This window comes from Gavialis gangeticus, unplaced genomic scaffold, assembly GCF_001723915.1.
Source record: "Gavialis gangeticus isolate Ggan-Ray unplaced genomic scaffold, GavGan_comp1, whole genome shotgun sequence".
Taxonomy (NCBI): domain Eukaryota; kingdom Metazoa; phylum Chordata; order Crocodylia; family Gavialidae; genus Gavialis; species Gavialis gangeticus.
In genome coordinates this window covers 16,622,879-16,637,226 of record NW_017728993.1, presented here as the reverse complement: position 1 = coordinate 16,637,226, position 14,348 = coordinate 16,622,879, and the positions used below count along the sequence as shown (strand labels likewise).

Here is a 14,348-nt window from a genome sequence, read left to right as displayed (position 1 = left end):
TCGGGGTGGGATGCACTGCCCCAAGGTATGCACGCAGTTGCCGCCAGCACGGAGCTGATGCCGGAGCTGTGCAGCCCGGCGCAGCTATTTGCAGCTTGCCCTCTGCTTGCTGCTGCTGCCCAGAGCCCGGGCTGGCTACAAACAGCTGGCCGGGCTCATCACCTCTGTGCTGGGGAGAGACTGGGGTTACACTGCCTCAAGCCTGTTGCCAACCGCCTGCTTCGAAGCACACCTGCACACGCCGGTGCGGAGCTGATGCCGGAGTCTCCCGGCTGCAGCCAGTCCTGGCTCTGGGGAGCTGCTGCCGGCTGGGATCCTGGGCTGCTCCCAGTAGGCAGCTGGGACGCTGCAAGCTCTGCTGGGAGCAGCCTGGGCTCCATCGCTGGCAGCAGCTACCCGGAGCTGGGGCTGGCCGTGGCATGCCAAGCAAAATGGCCTGGCGTGGCACGCTCAGCATGCGTGCCAGGGGTTGGCAACCCCTGCTGTACATTATCAGGCTGCCTTAGGCCTCCACCCCCTTGTCGGGGCCTTGGCCATCCTGGCCTCTGCCCGCACTACTCTGGCTGGTCCCCTTGGCCTAGACCCATTATACCGGATCTGTCTCTTCGGGCTCCTGCCTTTGCTTTGCCCTTTTGGGGCTCTTATCTTAGCCACGCCCAGGCTGTGAGCCCTCTGGCCTTAGACTCTACCCCTTTCTGAGCTGTGGGCTCTAGTCCTGTTGCCAACCCTCTTGGGCTTGTGGGCCTCTGACCCCAAGCTCTGCCCCTCTCTGGGCTTGCTAGCCTTGTTCCAGTCCCTCTTGGGCTATGGGCTTTTGGCCCCAATCTCTGCCTCTCTAGGGCTGTGGGTTTGATAGCCCTTTTCCTGCCCCTTTTTAGGCTCATGGGCCTTCTGGCCCCAATTGTCACCCTCCTGGGCTGTGGGCCACTTATCCCCAACCTGTACCTTGAGCTTGACCCCTGTCAGGGCTCACAGCAGTCACGTGCCTCTCAGGCACTAATGAGGCCTCCAGACAATCCCTTTCTAGTCCCACCCAAACCACTGGTTAAACTCAAACCAACACCATAAACTCTCTGGCTATAACTAAACCTTTAGCCCCTTTGGCTGTGTACCAAAACCTTCTATCCAGCTTTGGGCCTTAGTCCGCTGCTAGCTCCCCAGCTCCTTCACTTGCTGTTTCTCAGCAAAGCATATTCACAGTCCATCATCAGCAGGCAACTCCCTTCAGAGCTTCTTTCCCTTCAGCTTTCAAGGCCAGACTGTCTGCTCTGGCCTGAGCTTTGTATGCCCCAGAGCCCAGCCCTCCCTGGACAGTATGCAGGTGTCTCTAACATGCTTTGCTGATCAGCCTGCAGGATGGCCTACAGCAGCAGAACTGTGCAGTCATTCTCTTGCTGCTTGCCCTGGTTACTTGCTTGTTAAATTATTGCTGTAGGCATGTTTTAAAGAGCTCTGGCTGCCTATTACTCTGTAGCTAGCTCCCCTCTTGGGTGCCTGAGCTCATTTTGCTCCCCTTTTCCTCTTTCAATAGCAGGAACCATAGGGTCCCTGTTACATTACTTATAATAAAATCATCTGTAGATTTCTGGTATAGTAATGAGTTGCCAAGGTTTAATTTATGACATGACTCTTTCTTTTGAATCATAGAACTTATTTTTTGGGGGTTCCATCTAAGCTTTTTTCCAAGAAATAAGAGCTACAGCCAATAACAATACCGTAGAACTTCTTATATTATGGCATTACACAAGGCTGAAAAAGTCCTGGTCCTGAAAATATGTAATACACTTGCACTTGATTTAAATTCTCAAATTGTTTTTCTATAAACTTTGTTTGAGACTCCTCTTTCACATTCATTTTCTACTCGAGTTTTACAGCTGGTTTTTATTTAAATCTTTCTAGGCAAGAAGGCTTTAGCTGATGCAGGTATTCCTTATTCAACAGTGGAGCAAGCATGTGTGGGTTATGTTTATGGTAAGTAATGCTGTCTGGCTAGAGTTCTAGTTTGCTAGCATCTGTGTGCTTAATTTCATGTATATGAGGTGTCCCACTGACTTTAATGGGTCTACACACATGCTTAATCTTCTGCAGAAGACTGAAGGGCTGAGAAGTTAGATTTTTTTTTTTTTAATGAGCACTGATTCACATCTTAGTCAGTTGTAGGAAGTTATACTTCACGTCCTGTTGTGGTTAGGGTTTTGTGAGAATTTGTATTTTTTTGTGAATCTGTCTTCCAGATATTTATGTTTGTGCAGGGCTGTTCAAAGAGCACACACTCCTCTTCCTTTTAGTGTGTCCATCCTAATTGTATTTAACTTCTGGGCCAAGTAACATATTGCAAATTATACATCTCAGACAAACTTCTATAATGCTATGAACATAAATATCTGGAAGATGGATTCTAATACAGAATATTTTAGGAACATATTTGCAACCTGGCAATAATGAATGGACTGATTGAGTATGGGGATAAAAGTGATAAAAAATCCCCTCACTTTACTTGTGGTGATAAGGTGAATTGGAGAAACATCTACAAAGATTTTAGAAATGTTTAAATCTACTTAAGTAGAATATCATGTGAACATGGTAGGGAATTTTTTATCATGAAGCTCATGTGATTCTGCACCTTTTAATTGTGTCTTTCCATAAAGGTGACTCAACCTGTGGGCAACGGGCTATCTATCACAGTTTGGGATTAACCGGCATCCCTATCATTAATGTCAACAACAACTGTTCCACTGGATCCACTGCTCTGTTCATGGCCCGGCAACTGATTCAGGGAGGTAACTATTTTTGTTTAGAATGAATGAATTATTTTCTTGTCTAGAATTTAATTAACAATGTAATACACATGCTTAATTAGTTTTGTGAATCTCTCTTGGGGTCAGTAGGGTAAAGGAGATTTAATAATTGTATGTGTTCTGTTTCTATACATTCTCTGCTTCCCTCTGACTGGGAAGGATGATAAGTACTACTTAGGCCAGGGGTTTCTTCCCCCTCCCAACACGAGTATCAGATTTTGATTTCCAGTTTTGCTGGAAAAACTTCCTGAAGGACTGAAGCCTAGTGAGGTTAGCTCTCTCATGATGCCCTGAACCTGCATATGGAGGGATTTCTACTGAGATTGTTTTAATGCCTTTTTTTAGTTTTGTATAGTGTCAATCTAAACTCCTTCTCTTTGCTGAGGGAAAGAGGAGGGAACTCTGCATTTAAAAGTCTACACTAACTTACCTTCAAATGAGAGATGAAAGAGTTTCTGTTCCATTTCTCTGCTCCTTGAGGCAGGTCTCTCTCATCTCTCTTTCTTACCAAAAAAAAAAAATTCAGAAGTGAAGAAAAGGAAGAAGGAACATGATACCAATCTTTGTGTGTTTCTTATGCAAAAAATTCATATTAATAAAAGTGTTGTTTTTTTTTTAATATACTGTATTATTTTAAGGTCTGGCAAATTGTGCTCTGGCTCTTGGCTTTGAGAAGATGGAGAAGGGGCCATTGAATATTATGGTAAGTGTCTTAAGCATTTTATACAACTTGCTGTATAAAATACAATCCTGTTTTTAAAATAAGTGAAAGTTTCAGGTCCTCTCACATCAGATCTTTAGCTAACAGATAATCAGATAAAGATGTACAAATGCAAATTTAAAGACTAAGTATCAAAATATACAATATTTGCATATCTTTTTATTGTACAATGAGAAATTGAATATCCCAATAGATTCTGCTACTGGAAAACTTATGTTCAGAAATTCATACCTATTGACAGTACATGACCTAAATTATGTTAAAGGAAGGATTGATGTGAGGTGCAGAAAATTTACAGCTAGTAATTTTGAAGCACAGAGCAGTTGAAATGATTTCCCAAATGAGAATCCAGGTCTTCTGATTGTCCCTCTTGAACAGGCTGCAGTCTGGCAGCCTGGAGCAATTAGCCAGCTGGTAATAGACCACCCACTTTGAGGGCCACAGCTGGCTCAGTTAATCAGTAATGAGAAGTTGGCTGGCTGGCTCAGAAATAAAGGAGATGGGAAGAGGAAGTGGGTAGGAGGACCTGGAGGTGGACTTGTTCACAGGGAGAGGTAGGTCTTGCCAAGGGAGAAAAGAGAGCAGAAGATAAGAACTAACCCCTGCTTATGCGTGTTCATTGTGGACTATTTGTATTTTCTTGTTGCGTTCTGTGTTATGCATTGACCCAGGGCTTGAAATTTTTAATTTGGAGTGGTGATTCAATACCACTAGTGGCAGAGGACTGGAAGAGGGCCAACGTGGTTCCCATCTTCAAAAAGGGGAGGAAAGAGGACCCGGGGAACTACAGGCCAGTCAGCCTTACCTCGATCCTGGGCAAGCTGTTCGAGAAAATTATTCTGGCACGCATCCAGGAGGGGCCAGCAGGGAACGGCATGCTCAGGGGCAACCAGCACGGGTTCATCAGCGGCAGGTCCTGTCAGACCAACCTGGTGGCCTTTTACGACCAGGTCACTAAATCATTGGATGCAGGGGTGGCAGTGGATATAGTTTTCCTAGACTTCAGGAAGGCTTTTGATACTGTCTCTCACCCCATTCTCATTAGGAAGCTGGGGGACTGTGGCGTAGACACCCATACAGTCCAATGGGTCGCCAACTGGTTAGAGAGTCGCACCCAGAGGGTGGTAGTGGATGGGTCCTTCTCGACCTGGAAGGACGTGGGAAGTGGGGTCCCACAGGGCTCGGTCCTTGGGCCTGCCCTGTTCAATATCTTCATCAGTGATTTGGATGAGGGGGTGCAAAGCACCCTGTTCAAGTTTGCTGATGACACTAAGATGTGGGGGGATGTGGGCACAATAGAGGGGAGCAACAGGCTACAGTTAGACCTAGATAGGTTACAAGGATGGGCGGAGGAGAACAGGATGGGGTTTAACACAGACAAGTGTAAGGTGATGCACCTGGGGAGGAACAATCGGCACCACACATACAGGCTGGGGAACTCCCCTCTTGTCAGCACGGAGGTGGAAAAGGATCTGGGAGTCATTATTGACTCCAAGATGAACATGAGTCGGCAATGTGGGGAGGCGGCTAGGAAGGCCAACTGCACCTTGTCGTGCATCCACAGATGCATCTCGAGCAGGTCCAAGGAGGTGATCCTCCCCCTCTATGCGGCACTGGTCAGGCCGCAGCTGGAGTACTGCGTCCAGTTCTGGGCGCCGCACTTTAAGAGGGATGTGGACAGCATCGAGAGGGTCCAGAGGAGGGCCACTCGTATGATCAAGGGACAGCAGGGTAGGTCCTATGAGGAAAGGTTGCGGGACCTGAACCTGTTCAGCCTTCAAAAGAGAAGGCTGAGGGGGGATCTTGTGGCCTGTTATAAACTGGTTAGGGGGGATCAGCAGGCGCTGGGGGAGTCCCTGTTCCCCCGAGCGCCGCAAGGAGTGACCAGGAACAATGGTCACAAGCTGGCGGAGGGAAGGTTTAAGTTGGACATCAGGAGGCGCTACTTCACGGTCAGGGCGGCTAGGGTCTGGAACCAGCTTCCAAGTGAGGTGGTGCAGGCTCCCACCCTGGGGGTTTTTAAGAGGAGGTTGGATGACCACCTTACTGGGGTCATTTGACCCCAGTGCTCTTCCTGCCATGGCAGGGGGTCGGACTAGATGATCTGCTCAGGTCCCTTCCGACCCTAGAAACTATGAAACTATTTCTTCAAAATAAGGACTGAAACATTAACAAAATCTCTGTGCAACCTGTACAGCAGGGGTGGGCAGTTATTTGGCCCGAGGGCCACTTGAAGGCGTTTTGGTGAGCTGGTAGGCTGGGTAAGCACCTTTTCAGGGGGGAGGAACGACACCCTTCTCACCCACAATGGCACACCAAAACTCCCTAAGTGGCTCTGCTTCACACTGAGGTGCAATCCACTCCCAGCATGCCTCTGCCCTTGGAACCAGTGCCCGTTCCAGGGGCATGCGGGCAGCTTTCATGTCTCCGTGATCTTTCCCCCTGATCCCAGCCCTGTTCGCCCGTCCTGCTCCCAGACACTACTCCCCGCCTGCTTGCAGCCCTATCCCATCTGCCCGGCTGTGTGTTTTTCCTGCACAGGTCCTGCCCCTAGCAGTAGGTGTAGGGTGGGGCAGGTGGGCTGTAATGCCTTGGCAGCAGGGCTGGATCTGGCAATGGTGGTTGCCAGTGCCAGGGCTGCTGGGAAGCAATTCTGACTGCCATGCCACGCCACCCCAGCCCGGCTGTGTGCCTGGTGGTGGTGGAACTGGCTGCGTGCATCACAGCGTGGGGTGGCCCCTGCACCTAGGCTGGGCAGGGCCAAGGGCTGGACAAAATCCCTTGGTGGGCTAGATCCAGTAACCATATTTTGCCCACCCCTACTGTACAGCCACTGTGAGCATTTGTGTATGTTGGGTATCATATGCCTGCTTGTCCTTCCTCATGTAGAAAGGTTATTGTATTTGATCAAGGTTCTCTAACAATGTCAGCATAATGCATAATTAAACTGTTAAAATAAATATATTGTTTTGCTTGTAGTCCATGACATTTTTATGGGAATTCTGTTGTGTTTAAAAAAAAAAGACTAATCCGTTTTTAATTTGCTAGCTGCTAAATATACAACTGCTTTGGATTTTTTTATATTATAATTATTATTTGTTTCATTTTATTTTTAGCAAAAGGACAGGACCAATCCACTAGACAAACATGTGGAAGTAATGATAAACAAATACGGCTTAGCAGCAGCTCCATTAGCACCTCAAATGTTTGGAAATGCTGGAAAAGAACATATGGAGAAATACGGTACCGGTTGTGTTTATGGGGGGAAGTTGCATTAGAGAGAGAAATGTGTGTATTGGGATGCTAGTTTATAAATAGAAGTAGCATTCCGTGCTTTCCTTTCACTAAGAGCAGTGTTACTGCTCCAAATATCCACAACTACTAGAGTTTGGAGGTTGTACTTCAATAAAGGGTTATTACATAAACAAAAAATTGTTGGAGTAGACAGTTAAGGCTGTGGTGTGTGCTTTATGGCAGTAGTTCCCAGCGTTGGGTCGCGACCCAAATGAGGGTTGTGGGGGCAATGCCAGTGGTGCTGCGCACAAACGATGAGCTGTGCCATGTGCCAGGTGCACTCCTGCCCTCAGGCTGTTGCCACCACACTCTGCTCCCAGCAGCGGGTCACAGCAGAAAAAAAGGTTGGGAACTACTACTTTATGGCGTACAGTAGCTGTGGTAGTGGTAAGGTTTGTATTAACTAGGGTATGTACTATGAAGTGTTATGTCACCTTATTTCCTTGCTTCTTTGTTTTTGCACCTGGCATCAGGCAGGAGGTTGTATATGAACTGCAACTATTTCACATGAAATGTTGTGTCTTAATCTAGTTTTTAAATATGTATTTAAGGTACCGTCATTGCTGTTCCTTTGGCTCTAATCAGCCAAGGGAATTTGCATCTAAAATTTAGTCTCCTACTTGGCAGCATATATACTGTCAGCCAAACTACTGGACATCTGGTATTTAAACTGAGAAGCTAATATTTCAGAGTCATTATTGTGCAATGGATAAATGCTACATTTTAAAGTATGAACATGTCTGTTGAAGATTGCTCATCTAATTCCCAGTAGCCTCACTTATATTTTTATTTGCTCTGTTACTGATACAACACAGATGTTGTTTATCCAAGTAGGACTTTTTATTAGATAAACCAATTTTAAACTTTTCTTTTATCTAGTAATTGAAACAATTTACTGACCAGATTTGTTTGGGGGAGGGGGGAAGGGGAAGTATTAATGCAGAGGTGTATATGCTAGTGCCGTAAGAATTTTAACTGCAACATTCCCAGCTCCTGTTAATAGTTTGGTTGGGGTAATGTTATTGTACCTCACTACAGCTTCACTTTAATTTTCCCCCCACTTTCAGGAACAACATTAGCACAATTTGCAAAAATTGCTTGGAAGAATCATAAGCATTCAGCTAATAACCCGTAAGTGCAGTCCTGTATCTTAGTAATGATGGTGGGGCAAAAATTTCAGGGAAAATGTTTGCATAATAAAACAGTAAGAAACAGCTATACAATAAAGTAGATGCTTTTGTATTCTGGACAGTGAAATTATCATCACCTACATATTCAATATTCAGTGCCTTCTCCTTGTTTTGCTACTGTACTGTAATTTTATAGTGCCTGCATCTATGATTGGTGTGGCTACTGGTGATGATTATGCAAAAATAGAGCTTGCGTGCCCTTTTTTTTTCCTAGGTATTCCCAGTTCCAAAAGGAGTACAGTTTGGATGAAGTGTTGAAGTCTCGCCAAGTTTATGAATTCTTGACACTTCTACAGTGTTGGTAAGAAAAGGACTTCAGTAAAGCAGGGTTTTAACATTATGTAGAAATGTTGAAAAAAAATTTGCCTGTGGATTAAAAGATGTAGGCTTTTGATCTTGAGTGTAGCTAGATGATGGTTTATAGCAAAAATTCAGCTCTTTTGCTTGAACTATAATTTGATACATTGTGCTTTACTTATGCTTTTTCAGAGAGTATCTATCACTTGCTTCACTGCTAAACACACTCCCATTTAAATTTGTTGCCTACTGCTTACATTCTAACACCAGTTGTTTGCACAGAGGTTAAATACCTAAATGAACTGAGTGCTTAATTTTTGAGCTCCACTATCTACTTTGGAAGCTAACTGTGCTCCCATTAGCTGTCTACAACAGTGGTGGCCAACATTTTGGGCAAAAGTTAAGTCCCATCCCCTCCCTGAATGCTGCTCTGATTTCCCCTGCCCCCCACAAGGCATATTTGGTAGAGTTTCTGCCCCGGGGTGCAAGAATGGAAACAGGGAGGCTTGAGCCTCTGGCCATGCAGAGCAGGGACAAGATGCTGAAAAGAGAGATGTCACTTTTCATGGCCTTGCAACTGCCACAGCTGTATATGGTGACAGAGGATCCAAAATGCTGAATTTGGCTGCTGCAGGGTCAGGGAAGGGTTAACCTGGCTCTTGGTAGTGACAACACTCCCTTTGCATGAAAAAGTGTTATTGTTGTGCAGTGATGAAATAATATTTTTCCTTACAATCAGCCCAACATCTGATGGAGCCGCTGCTGCAATTTTGGGCAGTGAAGACTTTGTGAGAAAGTATGGGTTGCAGTCAAAAGCAGTGGAAATTGTGGCCCAGGAGATGGTCACTGACCTTTCAAGTACATTTGAGGAAAAGACTTGCATTACACTGGTAGGTTTAAAGCTTTTGCATTTCCTGCTGCTCCCCAGTTTTTATACCACATATCACTCCTTGGAAACTTGCAGTTCTGTTTGCTCCAGTTGAGTTTATGCTCACTTGGCTTTTACACTAGGGAGAAGAAATAGAAAAGAGCCACCATTGGAAAAAAACCCTATGTTTTTTCTAGTGTTGAATCTTGAGGCCATAGACAGACAGACATGTTGTTTGAAGTGCTTCAACCAGTGGGAGTGCAGACCTTCATGGCTAAAGAAGCACTTCAAAAAATGACTGAAGCTCTTAATAAATTACCTGCACACTTTGGAACGTCTTTTAAAGGCAGGAGAGATGAAGGGAAATTCAGAATGCTTCTATCTGTCCATGCCCTAAGTTTGTTTTTTTTCCTTCGTGCAAACTTTGTAATGAATATCTAAGTCTTGTATATTGGGCACATCTAATTCAATTAAAATAGATTGCCATTACTTAAAGCAGAAGTTGGCAAACGTGTAGAAGCAGAAGTGGCAGCCTGCCTTGGACAAAGCTCTGTTATTTTGGCTGGCTACCACTTCTGATCAGCTGCTGCCGCAGCACATGCAAACCCACCCACTGTAGAATCACAACAGACATCTGGGCTTTGCAGGCTGGATATAATCACTCAGGGGGACAGAACCAGCCTGCAGGCCATAGGTTACCAACCACTGACTTAAAATGCTGCTTGTTTATACAGCGTATTTAGTTCATAGTAAGAGAATGTGCATGTATCCCGTTCAGCTGTAAATCATAACATGAAAATGTTAGCTTTGTTCCTTCCAATTACACTTCAACTCATATTTTCTTGTAGGTTGGCTATGATATGACTAAAGAAGCAGCACGAAAGTGTTTTTCAAAGGCAGGGGTGAAACCTACAGATGTGGATGTTATTGAACTTCATGACTGTTTTTCAGTTAATGAGCTCCTTACTTATGAAGCATTGGGTCTCTGCCCTGAAGGTAATAAAGCCAATTAATAAAAGGGAGCGTAATAAAATGGAAAACACTTAATGTTTTGTAACGTTGCGTATTTCTGTAGATAGCATTATTACTGCTTTGTTGCATCAATCCTATATCCTAAGAGCATGATTTGCCAACTTCATAAGGGTGAACAAAAGCAAGATTCTGCATAACCATCATAAATAACTTTTTATACGTATTGTAAAAATGTTGACAAATGACTTCATGTGGCTGAAAAACACAAGGCATCACAGATCAGTCATGGACTGGTATAAAAATCATTTGCAAGTTGCAGGGGCTCTTATTTTTTGTTTTAGATGGACAAGAGGAAAAAAATGTTATGCAACTGTTTCTCAGCTTCAGGTCTCCCCTTTTCAGCTGCTTTTTCCTGCTCCAAGACTTCTATTCATCCACTCTGCTTCTTTCCAGCTACTGCTGTGGCCGCTTGATTTTGCTACTTATCAACCTTCCTAACATGATTGGTGCTCCCCTGCTGCTTCCAGTGGCAATGCTAGATTGTTACAAACTAATTGTCTGGTTGTTAATAGTGTGAGTAAACAGTCTTTTAATTTTTCTTTCCCTCTTACCTGCAAGAAACACTTAAGTCAGTATTATGGTTTAAAACATTGTCTCAGCTGTTACAGTGAGTTGAAAGAAAAAAAGAACTGTGGTTTCAGAACCAAAAACTTCATAAAAAGGAATTTAGTGATGCTTAACATTTTAGTCAGTAGAACTTCTTTTTTGCATGTGTTTTTATAATATTTATAATTTAAGGTATGAATTCAATATGTATTTTATAGAAACCTTTTATTTTAATGGTTTTGAAGAGAGAGCATGGATTACAGAGAGTGCCATAAATAATAATATGGCTAATCAGTGCAGCAGGTGTATGGGGCTGTTTTTGAAATTCTGAAGATAGTTTTGCTGAGCACTTCTGTTTCAGAAGTGCTCATAGTGATTATGGAGATGCTTAGTTCTGGATACTTTTTTTTTTTTGCTCGATTCTAAGTGTCAAATCTGGTGCATTGTTACAATTTAATATGTTCTTGTTTCAGACTTTTTATAATTCCTTTTTTATAAACCGCAAACAGTCTTTTCATAAAACTTAATTAAATTCACTTATTCATTTTTATGAAAGATGGCATGATTTTACATACCACTAGGTGGAGTTTAGTCATAATTATGAACCATCAAACTGAGATTCCAAGATCCATAGAAAAAATTGAAGCACTTAATCTTACGACTTTTCTTCCACCTCCCTTGCTGCTTATGCTTGCAGTATACCACATTATTACTTGCTGGGCCCCAGTGGCACTCCTAGCTAAACTATTTGATTGCCACCCTCCCTAAAAAAAAAGCAGCTCAGGGCAGCTTACATTAAAAACAAAATGAGTCATAAAAACAGATTAAAATGACAAAGTTAGTAAATGATAAAACAGGACCCCCAAACTTCTCTGCCTCTTTAAAAGCCTGCCCAAACAATGCTTTCAAAAAGTGTCAAGGCATGGACTCTGGGTCTCAAGGGGAAGGGAGTTCTGAATACTGAAGGGTGACTACAAGAACATCCTCCCATGCATTTCTGCCAAACAAACTTGGCATACAGATGGGACTTGCAGGTGGTCCCCTCAGCTCACCTTGGGGATCTTGATGGGATGTTAAGGAAGTGCTGGTCTTCCAGCATTTAGGGCCCCTGGGTAGATCCAGCACAGACCAGGGGAGTGTGAACACCCACTTTGGCTGTGTAGTGCATGTGCTGTGAGCTTTGAGTTCACCAGCTGATTAATACCAATTCTGGCCAGAGCCCCTGCTTTCATGCAGCTGTGGAGCCCAAGGGTAAGCACCACCCCTAATTGCTTTTCCCCTTACTCCTCCCCCCCACACATGCTGAATTTGGCAGCTGGGGAAAAATGGGGATGAGCAGTGGTTGTACTCACCCCTAGGTTGTGGATCTGTGTGAAATCAGGGACTGGCCAGAGGCCACACCGATGAGGTCAGAGAGCTCATAACATCTGCAGGACTCTAGCAGCAGCCTGCACTGACATGCCAGTGAACTCGGAAAGGTCACTGCATAAGGGCCTGCACCACTGAAATGGGGATGCAAGCGCACTGCCACCCAGCCTCCCCTCCCTTTCTGGATCCACCCCAGGCCATCTAGGAAATGGATTGCAGCCTTTATTTATTTTGGGAATTAACACATATTCAGTGAACTGAAATGCCTGGTCTTTGTTCTCATAGTTTCATAGTTGGTAGGGTCGTAAGGGACCTGAGCAGATCATCAAGTCCAACCCCCTGCCGTGGCAGGAAAGAGTATTGGGGTCAAACAACCCTGGCAAGGTGTTCATCCAGCCTCCTCTTAAAGACCCCCAGGGTAGGAGCCAGCACCACTTCTCTTGGAAGTTGGTTCCAGATCCTAACCACCCTGACAGTGAAGTAGCACCTGCTGATATCTAGCCTCAGTGCATCATAGCCTACACAGAAAATAAAATGCAGTCTACCATTTATTCCCATTTGGCCATTAATTAGCATCTGCACAATAATACAGAATCATATATAATATGGAGATTTTCTTTCCTTATGTGTAAGAATTTCTGCATCACATAGAAATGACAGAGGATGAAAGAGACCAGGGTGCATCAGTGGATAACTGATCTTTCAAGGTGATGTGGCTGTAACAAGGGCCTGGGATGTATCGGTTTGTTCTAAGAGAGATGAGGGCCATTAATTCTTTTGTACAGGTGAGGTCTGTCTTACATGTGCAACTTCATCTGTAGGGAATTACTGAATTTGCAGCAGAAGTGGCCTGCACAGCAACTCCTTTAATCTTGCAGGTTCCCCCACATGCCTCCCCCTGCTGACTTTTCGTGGAGGAGCCCTGCCACTTGCTCCTGATTGGCAGGGAGGCAAAAACCACAGTTTTAAATGTGGCACTGTTTCTTGCCTCCCGGTTGGAAAGCAGCAGGGCCACTGGGGCCCCTCAGCCAGTCAGCAATAAGGGAGGTGTGTGGGGGAACCTGCAAGATTAAGGGAGCTGCTGTGCAGCACACTTCTGCCATGAATTCGGTAGGTCCCTATTCATCTGTAATGCTGTGTAAAATTTTGGTCATGCATGTTGAAGAAAGATGTACCCATTCCATCCAGAATACTTCTAAGGGCTAGTGTGAGGGTTGCCGGCTCTGTTCGGATCTATTCCGGGAGGTTTCGTTACATGATGTAATGATATTAATTACAGTGTGTAGACTTTACATCAAAGGCAAATGCACATGACTGTTACATTTTAAAAACCCACTGGACTACTGTATAAATTAGATTCAACATTTTAATATTTAGTTTAATAAATGCCCTATCACTTATCTCCCAGGTGACTCTCAGCAGTCTCTTGGAGATATGTATCTAATTCCTGGAGACTCCCAGGGCAATCCTGGAGGGTTGGCAACTCTAGCTACAGTGATGATCAGGGGAGTGGCAAGTCTCTTGAGAGGGAGAGAACCAAAAGGGCTTGGCTTAGCTAGTCTAGCAGAATAAAAGCTGAGAAGGGATGTGATTTCCCTTTACAAATTTACAGTGCAATGAGGGAATAAAGTGGGGAGAGAAATGCTTAAGTTACTGAAGCTAAAGGGCAGTGTTGGGGATGTAGCATTGTCCCCCCCTAGCTTTACCTATGGCAAGTTAGGATATTATGTCTTGTAGTTGTGTGTCAGGGTTGACTGTATAGTGTTGGTAAAAGGTTAGACATGTATTTGTATGGGATGGCTTGGATAGAGATGATTCTGCTACAGGTGGGACTAGATAACCTCCAGAGGTCCCTTCCAGCCCTACTTTTCTTGGGTGTAAGCTATTCATGGATAAACTTAGCCTGGAAATGTATAAAGTGTGTGAAGACGAAGTCTAACTACTCTTAGAATGCAGCTTGATTCAACTGTCAAAAGAGCATTATGACATGCTTATCTGTCATAGCAAGGGCCTACAGTTGATAACTTAGGCCATTGGTTTTCAAACTGTGTTCTGGGATAGGTCATCAAGGATTCTGCAAAGGGTAATAGTAGAGCAGGCTGGGAGGCAGTGCACTGCTACTGCTGGGTCAGGTCGCTTGGCAGAGCCAGGGTTAGGGGTTCCACAGCAGAAGTGATAAGAAAGTGTTCTGTGACTTGGAGGAAAAAAAAAAAAAAAAAAAAAAAAAAAAAAAA

The 14,348-nt window shown here is 44.4% G+C and overlaps 1 protein-coding gene across 1 annotated transcript in view; it reads left to right on the top strand.

The window, feature by feature from the left end:
* The window catches only part of SCP2 (sterol carrier protein 2), a 55,084-nt gene that overhangs the window by 12,488 nt on the left and 28,248 nt on the right, over nucleotides 1-14,348 (top strand). Inside the window, exons 3-10 of the mRNA XM_019501286.1 lie at nucleotides 1,900-1,971; nucleotides 2,649-2,780; nucleotides 3,437-3,501; nucleotides 6,636-6,762; nucleotides 7,881-7,944; nucleotides 8,218-8,304; nucleotides 9,040-9,190; nucleotides 10,017-10,164. Of these exons, the coding sequence (XP_019356831.1) occupies nucleotides 1,900-1,971; nucleotides 2,649-2,780; nucleotides 3,437-3,501; nucleotides 6,636-6,762; nucleotides 7,881-7,944; nucleotides 8,218-8,304; nucleotides 9,040-9,190; nucleotides 10,017-10,164 (846 nt within the window). The remainder of the gene's footprint in view (nucleotides 1-1,899; nucleotides 1,972-2,648; nucleotides 2,781-3,436; nucleotides 3,502-6,635; nucleotides 6,763-7,880; nucleotides 7,945-8,217; nucleotides 8,305-9,039; nucleotides 9,191-10,016; nucleotides 10,165-14,348) is intronic.